General features: G+C 43.7%; 1 protein-coding gene across 7 annotated transcripts in view; it reads right to left on the reverse strand.

The window, feature by feature from the left end:
* Positions 1-16,992, reverse strand: part of LOC135369934 (polyamine-transporting ATPase 13A3-like) — a 46,345-nt gene extending 29,353 nt beyond the window's left edge. The window contains exon 1 of one of the 7 annotated variants that reach the window (XM_064603531.1): positions 16,411-16,992. In XM_064603531.1, the coding sequence (XP_064459601.1) occupies positions 16,411-16,528 (118 nt within the window). In that variant the 5' untranslated portion in view covers positions 16,529-16,992. Of the gene's footprint in view, positions 1-457; positions 544-2,747; positions 2,948-5,405; positions 5,690-9,423; positions 9,491-11,152; positions 11,241-14,038; positions 14,121-16,410 lie in introns of those variants that run through there. The other 6 variants (XM_064603537.1, XM_064603535.1, XM_064603534.1 and 3 more) reach the window with 6 other exon arrangements.
* Between the last annotated feature and the right edge of the window lie 509 nt (positions 16,993-17,501).

The raw sequence follows: 17,501 nt of genomic DNA on the forward strand, positions 1-17,501 counted from the left end.
GGCCAGTTTCATATACTATATGCCTTTCGTTTTACCCGAAAATTCGCCGGTGACGTATCAAACAGAGATCGTAGCGTCCGATTTCTCGCCGTATACTCTCGTAGCGTAAATAGCACCCGATTTTTCCCACCCGAATCTAAAAAAAAAAAAAAAAAAAAATCAGAAAACCCGAACACGACGAATCCTATGTACGAACTGCACTATGAGTAAAGCATTGAGTAAATGAAGTGAAACTGGTTTGTGGAAAACTTCGGGGTGTCTACCTATAGGATATGGACCTAAATTGAATCTCGGTTGAGTAGCAATATTTTTAACATTTTTAAACATTGGAAAGAAATATCGGCAAGTGCTTCGGTTGCTGGGTAAAGCATTGAGTAAATGAAGTGAAATCGGTTTCCGGAAATGAAGAAAACGCGCTCTCAAAACTTGAGTCAACAGAATCGAGGCAAGAACATACCCAATCGTGATGGAGCTCCATACATACTCTAATAGACTGAGCGCAAACCACACTGATGCCGACCTAGATAGATACAGTCATTGGCGAAAGCACAGTTGGCCATGTTAGCCACAGATGGTATACGCAGGCCTGCAGCAGAATTCTGACCTTCATTGCTGCAGCACGGTACTCCGCTCTGTATGCGCATGCGCGGATGTTGAGGTCTCTTTCTTTTTGTCACTGACGGCTGACTGAATTACACGATTGTAAAAGTGTCGGATTTAATGGGGATTTACCGTAACAAGCCAGCTATGCACACAGTGCAAAATATGCAGGGTGTCCCAGAAAACGTGTCATTGAATTATAATAAAAAAACTACACCAGCTAGAGTCATGCGGTCAACGGCATTTGTTCTTACTGGGTTTTTGCCACCTCCTGATGTGAATGTCGTGTAACGTAAGTTTAATTATGTAAATTTTTGCGAGCTCCAGTGGGGAATTTGCCAAGTAAAGGTCACTTTTTACCCCACCAATGCGAAGAGCGTGTCTAATTTACTCAAATTATTGCGAAATTAATTAGCGAAATCTAAAAGACTGCGTCTTTTTAGATTTCGCTAAAGCATTTGATAAGGTTTCTCATTCTCTGCTCCTGTACAAACTAAGCAAACTTAGCATTGATAAGAAAATCTTAGTAATCTCTAGTAAATCTCTAGCGTGCCGCAGGGTTCTGTACTTGGTCCTTTGTTATCCCTAATCTATATTAACGATCTACCTGGCTTTGTCAAATCGTCCCTCAGATTGTACGCAGACGATTGCGTTGTGTATCGCGAAATCAAAACAACCGATGACATTGAACAGCTTCAGGCCGACTTAACAGCGATCTCGCTATGGTGTCACAAAAATGGTTAATGGAATTAAACATCGCAAAATGTAAACACGCGAGAATAACCCGTAAACTGTCGCCAGCAGAGCCATATCGCATTGATAACGTGCCACTTGAGCAGGTATCTTCTTATAAGTATTTAGGCGTATAATCCTGTCTACAAACCTCTCATGGAAACCACATGTTACCCAAGCAGCACAACATCTTGGCCCAATATTGGACCAATATTGGGCCAGTATTGCCAACATTGGGCCAATATTGTGCCAATATTACACCAATATTGTGCCAACATTGGGCCAATATTGTGCCAGTATTGGTCCAATATTGGACCAACATGCTGTGCTGCTTGGGTAGCTACATTATAAATAAGGCCAATCGTACGCTCGGACACCTTAAACGTAACTTCTCTCGTGTCCCTAGTAACCTTAAACTAAACTTGTACAAGTCGCTGATTAGACCCCATATCTTGAGTATACGCATCAGCTGTATATGGAGCCCTAGTAATCGTTTCCCTGATTAACGCATTGGAGCAAGTGCAGAACCGAGCCGCGCGATTCATTCTCTGCAACTATACCATCGAACATCAAATGTCAGTCAAAAGGTCGTAGATAGGATTGCGCGTTTTAGGTTTTTATTTTATTTATTTTTTCGATGGATTCGGCGTATATATGTTTTCGGTGTTTATTGATGTATTTTCACGAAATCGGCGTTTTTTCGCTTTATTTTTTCCTGGCGTGCATACGGTTTACTCGACAGTTATCGGCGAATTAAAATTGCGACTAAACGAACATTTTTCGCAACAATTTTTTTTAAATTTCGTGTTAGCGCCGCGAAGCAACTGTGGCTATGAGCGGAGTACAGACGTCGACAGATGGAGAGAGGACAGCAGGAAGCGGTGGGGGGACAGGGAGGTTTAGTATATGGGTCCTGGGCCGATTTCAGGGGGAACTGTGCAGATATTCGTCTGAAAAGTCTTCGGAAAACCCAGGGAAAACCTGAGACAGCACAGCCGGTGACAGGATTCGAACCCGTGTCACCTTTTCTGCTCCGCATCAAAAACTCGCTGGGGGCACACGTGCAGCAATTTATCTCTGTCATCACGTCCCGGAGTGTCCCCGTGCATTCTCGGTGTTTTTCGGTTAAAACCGAAAACGCAGTTATATACGGTCACTGTAAACGTATATTCCTCGGAATCACTTCGGAACGGGGGATTGTAAATATCAACCATTCCCAAGTAGCACAACATATTGGCCCAATGTTGGGCCGATATTGGCAATGTCGGCCCGATACTGGACCAAGATTGGACCAATAGTGGGCCAGCATTGCCGATATTGGCCAGGTCCAATATTGCCAATATTGGTCAAATATTGCCAATATTGGTCCAATATTGGGGCAATATTGGGCCAGGATATCGTGCTGCTTGGGTTACCTTTTATGACGTCCAACTCCAGAGCAGGAGGCACGTCCGACCTGCGACCAGCCCCAGCACCCATCTTCTTGTCTGTTCCGCACGCAAAGCTAACGGCGACCTATCTCCCCGATTTTTGTAGCTGAGACACCATTGTTTGAGGACCCTGATGAGGTAATGGGCTTGATCACTGAGCGATATGCCGTTCTTGCGTCGCTGTCGTGATAACTGCGTATATATTGTATGTGTACGCTCATACGTACTTTCGTACGGCTCCTTCGTGATAACTCCTATCTAGGGCTTGGCGGCGTTGATGGCAACTCTCCCGTTGACGGGTTTATCGCGCAAGACGGAAAATTACCGTAAGCGATCTGGCTATGTGGGTATATATTTAGGCGCACTCTCACAGATGTCCGGGTCCTGGTTTGAGGACAAGCGCGCCTCTGATACAGATTTCCAAACGTCTGCTTTGCCCATAGCTAATATGCTGTCTGTTACTAGAAGAAGAAAAAATCATGCAGTGAAATTATTATTATTTATTTATTTTATATTTATATATAATATTTATATTTTGAAATAAAGGAATGCGGTTGACCACGAAAAATAAGGATATTCAATAATGATAAGAAGCGGAGACAGTGATTCTACAGCACAAGGTATAAAAGGGGAGCATTATTAAAAACTAAGAGGGGGTATTCGACGTTTCGACAGCAGAAACGTCGAATACCCGCTCTTAGTTTTTAATAAAGTTCACCTTTTGTACCTTGTCCTGTAGAAGCACTCTCTCCACTTCTGATCCTTATTGAATATTTATATATAATATTATTAAATTTATTATTATTATTATTATTACTTTTTTTTTCGTCCTAAAGCAAGTATGACGAGCATGAACGACACCTCTCAATGATTTCGCCCTTGCGAAAGACGACCTGTTCAAAGGGACTGTGCGCTCTTCAAGCATCAATCTGTAATTTCTTTTTTTTTAATGGCAACAACAACAACAACAACAACAAAAATCCACGAATTGATGCTTAGTGAATTTCCTAACTTGGCGAATCAGCAGTTTCACTTTTCCCCGACTTCAGTGGTTCTATTTATTATTATTATTTATAAATCGCCGGAACCCACACGCGTGACGTTAATATCGCTAAAAAAAAAAAGAAAAAAGAAGTCAAAATATATGCGTACTCTAAAAAAACTATCGCGTCAAAAAAAAAAAAAAAAAAGACACTTCCATTCACGTAAATAGACGAGTTCAGAAAATCCCAGTGCTCTTTGCGCGCGCATTGCATCCTGGGCGCTTGCTGAGCGGAGGAACGAAGAATAATCCTTAACATTTTGCTTTCGCTGACCTTGACAGGTCGTAGACAATGGACCGGTAGGGGAAAAATCGGAACGGTTTGCCCCCCCCCCCCCCCCCCCCGTTTCTGTCGTATTAGTAAAACTCCCACAGTTCAAAGCGGCGCTAAGCACTGTGGGATTTTCTGAACTCGTCTATTGGGAATGTTCAATTTATGATTCGGCGATCGCCTAAAATCGTTCATATTCACAAGACACACAGGGCACACGATGAGGCAGTATGCCCCCACTGACAAGGGTATTATAGACGTTATGTAAGTCAGCCTATTTGTGTGGCGACATCCTGTACACGTGGGTGCGGATAATTTGCTCCGACACACGGTGCTGAGACCGTCCTCGGCCGTGATCGAAGCCGCGATCTTGAGCTAATGCAAGCCAACACGTTGCCGACTCAGTTACCCAGGACGTTATGAAGGACCCTGAAACGTATCTGCGGGCCTCGTATACAAGTCACGTGGTGTCGTATACGAGGTGAATGAAGCGGCATTCCATGAAATTAAAAACCGAAACTACCGGTACACTACACGCTGTTTCGGTTTTTATTTTTTTTTTGTGGATCCGGCGTACGTTTTTTTTTGTGTGTGTTTATTGACTTTCACGAAATCGGCGTTTTTCGATTTTTTTTTTCTTTCATGGAAAGAAATGTGAAATAAATCATTTATTTACAGTTATCGACGAATAGAAATCGCAACGTAATTTGCGCACGACGATCACCGCCGCGGTGGCGTTTTACGGCTAACGAAAAAAGTAAACGGAACATTTTTTTTTTCGCAACCATCGTATTTCTGTACGGTTTTCTGATATGCATCAAGAACTTGCTGGGCATATGCGCAGCAATTTATCTCTGTCATGTCCCGGAATGTCCCCGTGTATTCGGTGTTTTTCCGATTAAAATCGATCGATTGATTGATTGATTATGTGTTTAATGGCACAAAGGCAACAAAGGCCATAGAGCGCCAAAACTATGGTGAGTGTGTCGGAGATGATTATGGGAAAGATGATGTGAGAGAGAGTGTGTGGTAGTTAAAACCTATCTACAGGTATGAGCGATGAGCGATGAGATTGACCAGGATAAGAAGGAGAGGAGGATGACGATAACAAGCGAGCATGGCAGTTAAAAGCTACCTACAAGTGTGACAATGAGATATTTATATGAGGAATTCGGTGATACTGGATAAAAGCGGAGCAATGCTTATCATCTACATCTGACTAAGAAACCCACACGTGGTCAAAACGCGGAACCCGAGTTATAGACGGTCACTGTAAACATATATTACCTCGGAAGCGCCTCGGATGGGGGGTGTAAATATCAACCGTTACCTTGTATGACATCCAACTCCAGAGCAGAAGACACATCCGGCTTGCGACTACCCCCAGCACCCATCTTCTTGCCTGTTCCGCACGCACTCACACACTCACTCACTCACTCACTCACGCACGCAAAGCTAACGGCGCTGTCTCTCTCGCTGTTGTTCGCTAAGACACCATTGTTTGAGAACCCTGACGGACAGACTGCGGTAATAAGCCGATAGCGGGGCGCTGAGCAATGTGCCGTTCTTGTCGCTGTCGTCATAACCGCATATGCATAGTTTGTGTACGCCCTATATACGTCCTTACGTTCAGTCCCACATGATAACTCCTATCTCGGCTCGGCTGTTGATGGCAACTCTCCCGTGGCGGGTTTATCGCGCAAGACGGAAAATTACCGTAAGCGATCTGGGTGCGCGGGTGTCTTATTTCGGCGCTGATGCACTCTCACAAATGTCCGGTCCTGGTTTGAGGACATAGCGATAGCGATACCGATTTCCAAACGTCTGCTTTGTCAAAAACTAACTATGCTGTCTGTTACTAGAAAAACACGCGGTGAAAGTATTATTATTTGACGTGTGAGGGATGAAATGTGAACGGAAACGGTATAGTAATAAAATTAGATTGTAGTTGTGCTAACTGTTTTTTTTTTCTTTTTTTTTTTTACGTCCTACGACAAGTATGAGCGTGAATGACACCACTCACTGATTTTGCCCTTGCGGAAGACACCTGTTCAGAGGGACAGTGCGCTTTAATGGCAGCAACAACCACCACAACAATCTACGAATCGATGCTTAGTGAATTTCCTAACTTGCCGAATCAACGGTTTCACTTTTTCCAGTGGTTCGATTTATTATGGGATTTATAAATCGCTGGAACCGACATGCGTGATGTCAGTATCGGTAAAAAAGAAAAAAAAAAGAAAAGAAGAATAAAAATTATATGTGCGCTCTAAAAAAAACCATCGCGTCCACAAAAGAAAGAAGGAAGCAATTCCATGCATGTAAATCGGGAATGTTCAATTCATGATTGGGTTATCGCCTAAAATCATTCATATTCACGAGACACTTGTTCGCCACGGCTTGCCATCGTTTCAGTGACAAACGGAGTTCTTAGTATGGAAATATCAATGATCCAGTGACCTTATCTTATCGTTATCAGCTTCAGTGGAACTGCCACAGCAACGAACGTCAGCATGAGAGGAAGACGAGGAACAGACAGAAGTCAGGAAAACAGTACCAAGACAAATAAATAAATAAATAAATAAATAAACGACACGGATCTGACCTGTTGTTGCGCAGTCCCTCCTTCGCACTGCGGTCGTGTTCATCCTGGAAGGACTCAACAGCAGGCATCCTAAGGTCATTATATTCATAGATCGAGAAGTTACCCGTCAAAAGGAACTCACGCCACGAAAGAACCGGAGAGAAAGCAAGAAAATATGTGGACGTGAGTGAAAAGCGAATTAAAAGTAACTTGGAACTTAGTTCAAGTTACTTTGGCAAAGTTACCTGAAAAAAGGAACGACTTCCTCCGAAAGCTACCACGGCGCGAAAGTACCGAGTCAAGTTATAAGTTACCGAAAAAAGGAACTTAGTTACAGTAACGATTTATTTGTAACGGGTTACCTTGAACTCTGATTATATTACGCTAAATCGAAAGAGGGTGCTTTTTATGTAATCGTGCGATAACAAGAGCTTAATGAATTTTAATCGGCCATCTACATAAACAAGGGATTTGTTCCTTTGTCGTCACGTTTTGCCAATCAGTTGGGCGTGTTGCGCCACATTAATGTGATAACGGTATCTGAGGGAAACACAATTTTGTTTCCCGCAGATACCGTTATCTCGGCGATGTGCGATACGAGATACACAAGTTACGAGATAGGAAAGCCCCCGAGATGTAGGTATCGCCCTTACAAAAGTTGGCTTCCCCTCTCCATAGAATACGTACATAGAATCCCCACTGAATCACTATTGTGTACATTGTACAATTTTTAATGGATATGTTGCCAATATTGAGGAGTTCACAACTGAGATGTTAAAGCAGTACTGGTTATGGTGACGCGTCGGCTGTTTCAAGAAACGTCCGAATCAAGTCCCGGACGGGACGTTACAGGGAGCATTTATTGCGAGTGACGTGGACGTTACGTTGATGGTGAATTAATACTCCAGGCAATTCCTGACTTCGGCGTTGTTTGTATGCGTAACTCAATTAATCTTAGACACCTCACCCCGCTCAATTTGGGTCAGAGGCGAACAGGACTCTCGGATTCGCGGAGGTTCTCAAGACATGCATGATTGGGTAACTTCGCCAATATAATCCTGGCTCTTACCGTGGTACAGGGAGCATTCCAATGAAGACTGCTGTGGGATGCCCGCGCGCGCGCGCGCGTGTGTGTGTGTGTGTGTGTGTGAGAGAGAGAGAGAGAGAGAGAGAGAGAGAGAGAGAGAATGCAAGCCTTTCCATGTGCGCTTTTTGGACCTTTAGCGGTACTGGGACCTTTTTGCTTTTTAAAACACATCATCCTTGATTGGTATTCGAAGTTCGGGAAACCAACAAAAGTGAAAAGCAGCAAGAGAAAATGAAATATGTGGTGGCAGATGTTAAAATGAAAAAAAGAAAAAAAAAAGGCAGAAGGAAGAATGCTGACTTCTACTGGAAACTTGTATTTTATTGGCTCTCGTGGATGTTTAGATCGGGCGAATACAGATTCTTCCATATTTTTTTGCTACTTTGAAAACACTCCTGCTCTCAACCACATAAACACTGTCTAAAGTGAATGTAGAATGTCTGTTTGCTAGTTGGACATACTTTCTATAGAATGTGGCGGGCCAATTTTGTATAGCATGTCCATTCAAAATTGTTTAGAAAGTATAGTTGAGATCTCTATATATACATTTTATCAACACCGTCCTACAGAAAGTGTATAGACAGTAGTTTGAACACACTACCGTTATCTCTCTTCGTTATCGTCTCTTATCTCAAAAGCGAATCATCTCTGTGATTTCCTCCCCGGGTGGATTACACCGAAAATGCTTCTGAGCTTTTAATCTTTTTTTTCTTCTTTTTTCGGTCGTTGGTTTGTTTCTTGCGCGCGATAGCAGTATCCTGGAACCACACGGGCAATACGAGCATACGGGTACACGGCATATACGCAGGGCCCATCAACCGATGATCTCGTATATCTCACGAATAGCGAGACTAAACGTAATACTTCAACTTTTTAAATATAGATTTTCAAAACAGTTCACACTGAATACGAATAGTTTCTTTCTTTCACGAATAATTTCTAATTCGACTCGCTCGTTTTTGCATCATCAATTATGCTAATCCTACTAATTCCGCCTTTAATTACAAATTTCATTGTCAGGTACACCCCCTGAGCGATCTGAATAAAATGCGCAAGGAGTTTTTACATCACCCGTGCAAAAATTATGTAAGGTCTCTGTCATCCCTCTGGGCATTTTTTTTTTTTTTTTTTGTAAGTTCGGAAACAAGGTACGCAAAAATTCTATGTTGATGATACTAATGTTTGAAACCGAAGCACTGTTTCGAGAGAGAAAAAAAAGAAAAAGAAGAGAAAAGCATCGAGATGCTGTCATATATATGTTCGCAGCACCGACAAAGTTAACCAAAAAGGGAACGAAGAGACAAAATAAAAAAAAAATCGCGAAAATATCGGTTACAAATCGCATCGAATATCAATTCTCAGACGCGACAAATTTACGAATACAGTCAAACTCCTTCATAGCGAACACCTTTTTAACGAAAATACCACTACAGCAAAATTTTTTGCGGTCCCGCTGGAGCCCTATAGGTCCAATAATGGACATCCTTTTTAACGAAAATACCTTTACTGCGATTTTTTTTTTGCTGTCCCCTGAGTTTCGTTGTAAAGGAGTTTGACTGTACTACAAAAGGGCCAAACGAACTGAGCCTCCAGCGATAATAATCACTGTCACATAATAATTTTAAAAACAGCGGCATGTATACACATAAATGTCGAAGAAGGGCCACCAAAAATTACCTTGCACTTCACTTCCGCGACGAACTTTAATCTTTGCTCGAGGGTCACCCATATATAGCAAGACAGGTCTGCCGAGAACAGCTGACCGCCGTATCTCGCCTGACCACAGCGCGCAAGCGGGACAACACTGGCCACCCCTAAACACGGGGGGGCTCGCTTTTCTCGATCAGTTAGCGGAGCCTCACGTGACTGGGCCCTATCGCGTGAGATTGCGCGAGCGGCATAGCTCGACATTTTGGGCCACTTAACTCGCGATCACAATCATCTGATAAGGCGTGAGTTAAACCGCGCACGACCAACTCACGTGGAGGTCGATACGGCGTATCGCTGAGCGCGATATGATACAACGTATATAGGATAAGATAAGCATTTACATGTCACGTAGTTACCTTGTATATGTTGTACATATTCGTGTATCATATGTTGTACCTTTACGCCTGAAAAAAAAGAAAGAAAAAAGTTGTCTGCTACGTGAAAGCTAGGTTCTCTTCTGTACTGATAAACCTGTTAAAACGCTACTGACGCGATCATCTGAAGATCCATCGTTTAGCAACGACACGGGTGGACGAATACAAAAGCATTTATTACGAGGTCAAGGAAGTACAAAGACGCGGAACAAAATACTCCAACAGCTGGGAGAATACTGATTAGAAAAAAAAAAAAAAAAACTGCGTTCACTCCGGCTTGACGCAATATCCTTAAAACAAAAATGTCGACGTTGGTCGACGTTTCACCGCCTGTACAGACCTATCCTTGTGTACTGATGACGTACTGACGAGGATGACGATTTATTGTTTTAAATTATTGCGTGAAGCCCGAGTAAACGCAGTTTTTATTTATTTATTTATTATTATCATTATTATTTATTTATTTATTTTTTCACAAAAACAACGCCAGTGCACTTTCTGCTTTTGAGTCGCCATTTGTGTGGCACTGGTTTTCAAAGAAAAGAGGGAAAATGGGGGAGGGGAGGGGGATCAAAAACCTTCCAGCGTTCGTTGTCGGTACAGGGAATATGAGAAGGTAGAGGTGCATTTCTTGGAAGCGACATCGCCGCTCGCAGGCTCGTGCCCTGTTCCGAGTGACACAGCTGTGGGGGGGGATCAAAAACCTTCCAGTGTTCGTTATCGGTACAGGGAATATGAGAAGGAAGATCAGAACTCGCGTAGAGGTGCATTTCTTGGAAGCGACAGGCCGCTCGCAGGCTCGTGCCTTTCCGAGTGACACAGCTGTGGGGGTGGTTATTTTGTTGATGGATACGTTACACCTATACTACTTTGTCTTAAGAGTTACATCTCCCCCCCCCCCCCCCCAACACCCTCGAAACGTAGCGCTATTTCTCCGCGGAATAGGGTCACGGGAATTCGCCGATGAGCTCGGATCGTATCATCACTTGTTTTGGGATAACCTAACGATCGACACACGTCAGTGCCCATTGTGCGCATTTGTATTGCACAATCGCTTCTACCCTATTATTTACTTACGTCGCGACACCCCAGACACCCCTCCAAACACACAATTGCTGGTTACGTCACTGACGAAGAATATAGGAGCCGAAATAATTCCCTTCCGCAGCAACAAAATTCGAACGAGGAGTAATCACTGAACGGCGAATTAGAAAAAAAAAAAAAAAACAGAAGTAGAACACACACACACAGAGAGAGAGAGAGAGAGAGAGAAGAAATCAAGGTGTTGATTTGATTATCTGATTGCAAATGAAAACACTCACTCGTGGACGTCGTAATTTGCGGAGTAAGGCACGCCATTCTAGGAACCAAGGGACATCGCTGCTGAACACATTGTGCCAATACGACCGTATAGCATAAAAATACAAAGAGAAGAAAGTGAAAGAAGTGAAAAAAAAAAAGGAAGAAGGAGGATATCCGTTTCACTCGTTCCAAGATCGGCACGCCCGGTGCCCGGGCAAGGTCACGTGGTAGAGTCGAGTCACGTGGGGCTCCGCTAACTGAGTGCAAAAGACAATGCATACCAAGACAATGCATACCAGGACAACTAATACCAGGACATCTTTAGACCAGGACAACGAGCGGCAGCAGTATTCCGCTGGACGACGAAAATGGGGGACAATTTCGATTTGATTTCTTTTCAAAATTCCCTATCTCAATGACCATTGTAGTGCCGGTTTCACCATCCTTCAGTGCGTTTCGGAACATTTTCTTCAGTATAAGCGAAATTCTGTAGTTTTTTTTTTTTTCCCTGGTGTGGCCTTTCCCGGCGTGACTTGAGTTTTGAGTTTGAAGAGCTGTTCCCCAAAACAACCCCACTTCCAGCTAAACAAAAGTTGAGTTTTGTATGACTTCGCACGGTATGAGTTGTCTTGGTATGAGTCATCCTGCCGAGTCAACCGCCGACTGTTGAAGGCCCAATTCTTGCGCGCGACACCTTGCCAATCGCAAAAGCACTACGGAATGTACAGCATGAGATCACGGCTTCAAAAGAGCGAAACGATGTAGATGTCAAGCCTACAAAACATAAAGGGTGTCCGGAAACAACCTTTCCTGTGGTTACAAAACGGGGCTTTCCGGCTTTTCGCAACCGGGGAGAGAGAAAGCAGACGACACCGCTGGCCAGTAGACCCATCTATCGCGAAACGCGAGAAACATCGCCGCTTTTTCGCAGACGACGGCAGAGGTCGCTGCTTGCTTTGGAAGTCAGGGAAATTAGAGCCACGAAAGAACGCTTTCGGTTTCGGTATCAAAGTACAGGAGTTAATCTTCAGTGTCGGCTTCTGTATTTTGTTTATGTGATCTACAGGACTTGACTCCCCTCTTCGTATACGCACGAGTTGACAAAAAGAAAGAAAATGAAAACGCAACTTTTAAAGGGATCTAACCAGTGAATTTTCTCCTTTTTTGTTTGTCCATGTGTACATTTCGGTGTTTGCGGAGTCACTAGAAGAGATAAATAAATGCGACCACGGACTAACACCAACATCCAACAGAAGGCGCCTCCTTGGACTCCTTCGCCATGCGGTCAAAAAAGTTTGGATGTCGTCTGCTTCAGCCAGTCGCCGCTAACGATTTCACTCTGTGGCTACAATTGGCTGCCCATGTGGCTGATAGCCGCTAGACGCCCCTGGCTATGGCATTAAAGGAGCAACGAGGCGACACTTAACATCGCTCGAAAACCTGCCAGGTCTGTCAAGCTGTCCACCAGGAGTCGCCACGCAAAATATTTTCGCTCCGCGGTGCGAACTGTGCAATCGAACTTTATAACTGTGCAATCGAATTTACAAAAAAAAAAAAAAAAAAAACCTAATAACCAGGGATCACCTCAGTGCACCTTTAAAGCCACGAGGATCTCCGTTTCTTTTGGCACGACATACATACGGTGACATCGATGAAAACAAAGTACAGGTCACAGCTCAACATAGAAATAAGAGTATACTAAGAGTTGCTCTTTTTAAACCCCGCGTTGATCGTTTCGACAAACTGCGCCCTAACAAACAAGCTCACTGTAGGCATTAGAAACAGTCATTCCTACTGGCATGCGTTTCTTTTTATTTTTTCTTTCTTATCTCTCTTTGCGATGGTTTCCAGCCCAGCTGATTCACTATCGCTTAAGTGTGAAATACAATTTCAGCGTCAATTTTGTGCATTATGATTCAAGCACTAAAATAAAAAAAATAAAAAACTTGTGACATCGAGGGGGTATTTTATATTTTGGATGGGTCACAGAGTATAGAAGAGTTACGGAAGCCCTGGACTATATACGTCATTCCGAAAAATGATCGGGCCTTGTTTATGCCTGCACCACATAAGAAAGAAAAGACAAAGGAAATGAATACTCTGACGCAGGCCGCTTCTTGAATAGAAACCGTGCTGAATTACCCGCGCGCGCGGCTATGAAATTTCAATAGGATCGAGAGCATTGGGTTTCAAGCGCCCTGCGCGCCGGATTGTGTGTCGCACGACCACACGGTGTATATAACTGGCTGTCTCAAGTGTCGAATCGGTTCTGCGCGGTCTCAACCGCGACCTGTTTCCATAGCAACAGAGACCTGGCGCGCACGGGTTACGTAAACGTGTTTACAAAACACTGAGCCATAAACGGAAGGACTATGCTGCGCTGCAGAACATGGGAACGCTCGACTAACAACAAGAGCTTCCTAGTTTCACTAAGCGATATAGTCGAGACTTATCTGTAACGCAAGAACAAGATATGTAGTGATAAAATAAATGTTTATCCTCGATACGTCGTCTCATATATCACGCAAAAATGGCGTGTGTTGCAAGTCTTGCAAAAAGCTTCGCATAGAGAACAGCATGCATTTTGAGTGGCATTTGAAATCTCTTTTCATTGATGTTGTGGTTTGGATGCCATCGAAGTGATAAAATAACACAGCGACCTCGCCCTGCCCAAGCGCTGAAAAATGCCCATCTCGAAAATAACGGTCAAGAAAACATAACCCTTACGATAAGGACGCCTGTAAAGCGTTCTTCACTGCGGTACACGCGAGCCGTGCGGAAAGCTTGCAGCACTCTAAAAAAAAAAAGAAAAAAGAAAATGACTTGCAAACCGTACTGAAACCGAATAAACTCCCATACAAGTAAAAAAGAAAAGAAAAGTGCACATCTTAAATAAATGCAGTTACCTCTTTTGAGCGCAGGCATCGTAGCAGACGAAAGTCGCAGGAGGAATGTGTCGTCTGCAAAACTATGCCAGAAATCCTGGAGCGCCAGATTCCGACGCGATCACCCTGAACGCGACGCACGTTCTTAATGTAGTTTTCATACGAAAAGGAACGTGCGTCATACGGTCCAGACATATTCCAATTATCGCAGGCGCGGTAACGGCACAATGCTTTTTGCCACCTGTGCGACGAACGTGTGAATTTGTACTGCAAGACGCGTCTGCTCTGTGGTCCGCGTAGGCGAAACGAGGAAAATCAAGACGAAGTTATTGCACTGTAGTTGCCGTGTGGTTACAGCGGAAGAATGCAACTTGTCGTCTGCTACGGTGTCGTGCTGTCGTCTGCTACGGTAATCCAGCGCCCGCTTCTGCGCGTTCAAAAATTCGAATTTCCATTGTCCAATCGTGATAAAGATCTCGCTGCCGATGAGTAGCCATCGACTGGAATGATTGACGGATCACACTTATACAATGATCACCACTCACATCAATGTATGTATTGTATTGTATTGTATTGTTGTTTTATTCTATTTATACCTTTTTCTATACGCATTCTATGTGCTATTTTTTGTATCGTAACACTGTGTACACTGCTTTATCACACTTTAGCATTGTATATAACTGTGTATAGCAAACATTCCTTTCTTAATTAGTATCACTGTATTCCCACCCCCATGTAATGTCCATTAGGACCCTTGGGGTATACCATGCAATAAAAATAAAAATAAAATAAAATAATTGATTATCATGATCTACGCGTTTTCGTGTGAGCTGTTGTCGTCTGCTGCGGTGTCCGGTCGTATATGTCCGCTTCCGCGCGTTCGAAATTCAAATTTCCATCGTCCAATCATGATGGAGATCTTGCGGGCCGATGTGTAGCGCTCCTAGTGGATCGATTATGTCATGGTCTGTATATAATCTAGTAGGTCGCGACCAAAACAGCGTGCAGTAAAAGCCGCCAATGACGTCATCAACCTCGTGACGCGCACCGTGTGTCAGAGACGGTTGGGAAATGTTTTCTATATGACTGTGTACAGAGTCAACTCAGATTACTCAATCTATACTGAAGATCATGAACCGGATCCGGGCCGCTATTTTTTTCCCGAACCGAAACCGATCAACATTTCTTTTTCCCATCTTGGAACCGGTTCGGCAAACGGTTCAACGTTTCTTTCTTTCTTTTTTTTTAGCAAGTGAGCATGCACATATTAAATATACCTATTTACAAGCTGTAGCTATACTAGTGGTTCATAAAGAAGGCCCGAACATCTTTTTTAGTGTGTGGTATTTATAATATTGTTGTTACTTCAGTATTGGTTAAGTATTTGTGGAAGGGAATGTCGAAGCGTTTGGCAGCCATATGGCTTGTGCGAGAAAAATGAATTTCCCACTGAGCCGTCACATGGAGACAGATACTTAATTAATTAATAATTGGGTGTTTACGTCGCGAGGAAGACAAATACCGTACTAATTCTGTAATCTTACTGATAAGCTCTGCATAAGGAACAATGATATTGATAAGTAACGCTTTTTATATGCAGGATATAATCTACTGGGGGGTACATATTGCAAATTTTCATTGTGTCCAACATTTCAAACAAACCTATCAGTTGCTTGCAAATATGCTGTGCTGGCTATGCGAAGAATCATTTTCTTTTGCTATAAAAATTGTCTATCCATGTTTTTTTATTTTCGTAAGTTTGTAGTAGAAAACTTATTTTCGTTTCTTTGCGACCTTGATTCGCCAGCTGTTATAGACCTGTGGCGATACGGGTACAACAAAAAGTAGGACCGTCAAAAGATGTCATTATTTTACTAACATTTTCTCACTTCCCCCTGCGTTGTCATCAACACGTCAGGCATCAATGCTTGATGTCAAAACGTCCCAGCGTATATTACCAGAGAATGTTGACACAACTTTTTCTGCGGTGCTCCGAACCGTTACGATCCCCAGTGAACCGGTTCGAACCGTTATTTCTGCGCTCCGGAACTCAACCGGAACCGAAGTAGACCGTCGAAAACGTCACCGTGTGGATACGGGAACTACAGCGTGCATGACTGCATGTATAAAGCGTGTTCCCTGCTTACCTCTATTCTTACATATTTAGCTACGCAGCCGAACTCTCCGTGACCCTCCGAAAAACAGATTTGCGCTGCCAAATATTCGCGTGGAAGCTTCGCAGTTCGCAGTGCATCGACCAGCAGCTCAAACAACTACGCGTCGGCTGAACGCACTTTGCTTGTGAAACGGCTGGATTCTGGCCAAACATTCACACCGCTAAGGAAATGTGATACCTAGTGAGTATAACTGGTGTGTCGGCGACAGCAACTTACCGTCGTTAAGCAATTCTTCGCCTTCAGTCGGCGTGGTTCCATTGCATACTCCAAGCTGGAAGCTCGAAGTGGGTTCTTGCCTGCGACCATGCACAAATCGCCACTCCCTTCTTCCCATTCTCAGGATCTTAATCCCGATCACGAGACAACGCACACAGTAAAGTCGTCCAGTCGACGGAGCTAAGAAGCTCTTAAAAGTCCCGCTAACCTCTTCTCATCTGGGCAGCATCTTGAATTGAAACATTCGCCTAACCTCTCGTAGTCGTGTCAGGATTCTGTGGAAAAACCCTCCATGACCTCCGGAAGCCGTAAGTCCACTTGACCACAATAGTTGATCTTCTGCTACTGTAGGCCTAACCGATGCGGATCGGTTAGCAGATGGTCGTCTGGTTCTCCTGGCGATATGGAGGTGCCGCCTGGATGGGGAGTGACCGGTGAGAGCGATGAGATATTAGCGATGATCGAGGATAATTGGATGCGCTATCAAGGCGGGCACGCTACGACGCACCGCGGAGATTACATTCACGTAGGAGAGGCAAGGGATGGAGCGCGGAAACACGACACATGCACTGCCGCGCAGTGACTGGGGTTGAGGATAACGTAGGAGGCGCGCAAGGTGAGCAAAGATAGATGTCGTCTGCTACTGGCGGTGAGCGTAGTTTCGGTTTCGAGCGAATCCTTGAAGATGCGTGGGACCGTGGTGTAAAAAGCTTTCCTGGGAGAAAATGTCTTGCAGGATCTAGTGCAGTCCGTAAAGAAAAACATTTGCCATGAGCTCAATACTTTTTGGATTTCGATGCCCGCAGCTATACCACTGTTTGAGAAGCAGCGGCAGTGAATGTCGTTCGTAAATTATTTGCTATTCATAGAAAACACGATTGTGTAGAATGTTGTAGATGTTCAAATTGTTACTTACTTACTTACTGTCGATTATTGACATTGCGTTCTGGAAATCGAAATCGTTGTTGCTTTTTTCCCCCTTCCAAACTGTGATCAGCGAGTGATCATCCGTAAAGTATTATCCCCTCGTTCCATACAGAACGATATATCACAACCTTTAATATGAAATCTCATAGTAGGTAGCTTTATTT

Source organism: Ornithodoros turicata, chromosome 10 (assembly GCF_037126465.1).
Source record: "Ornithodoros turicata isolate Travis chromosome 10, ASM3712646v1, whole genome shotgun sequence".
In the NCBI taxonomy this organism is placed as follows: domain Eukaryota; kingdom Metazoa; phylum Arthropoda; class Arachnida; order Ixodida; family Argasidae; genus Ornithodoros; species Ornithodoros turicata.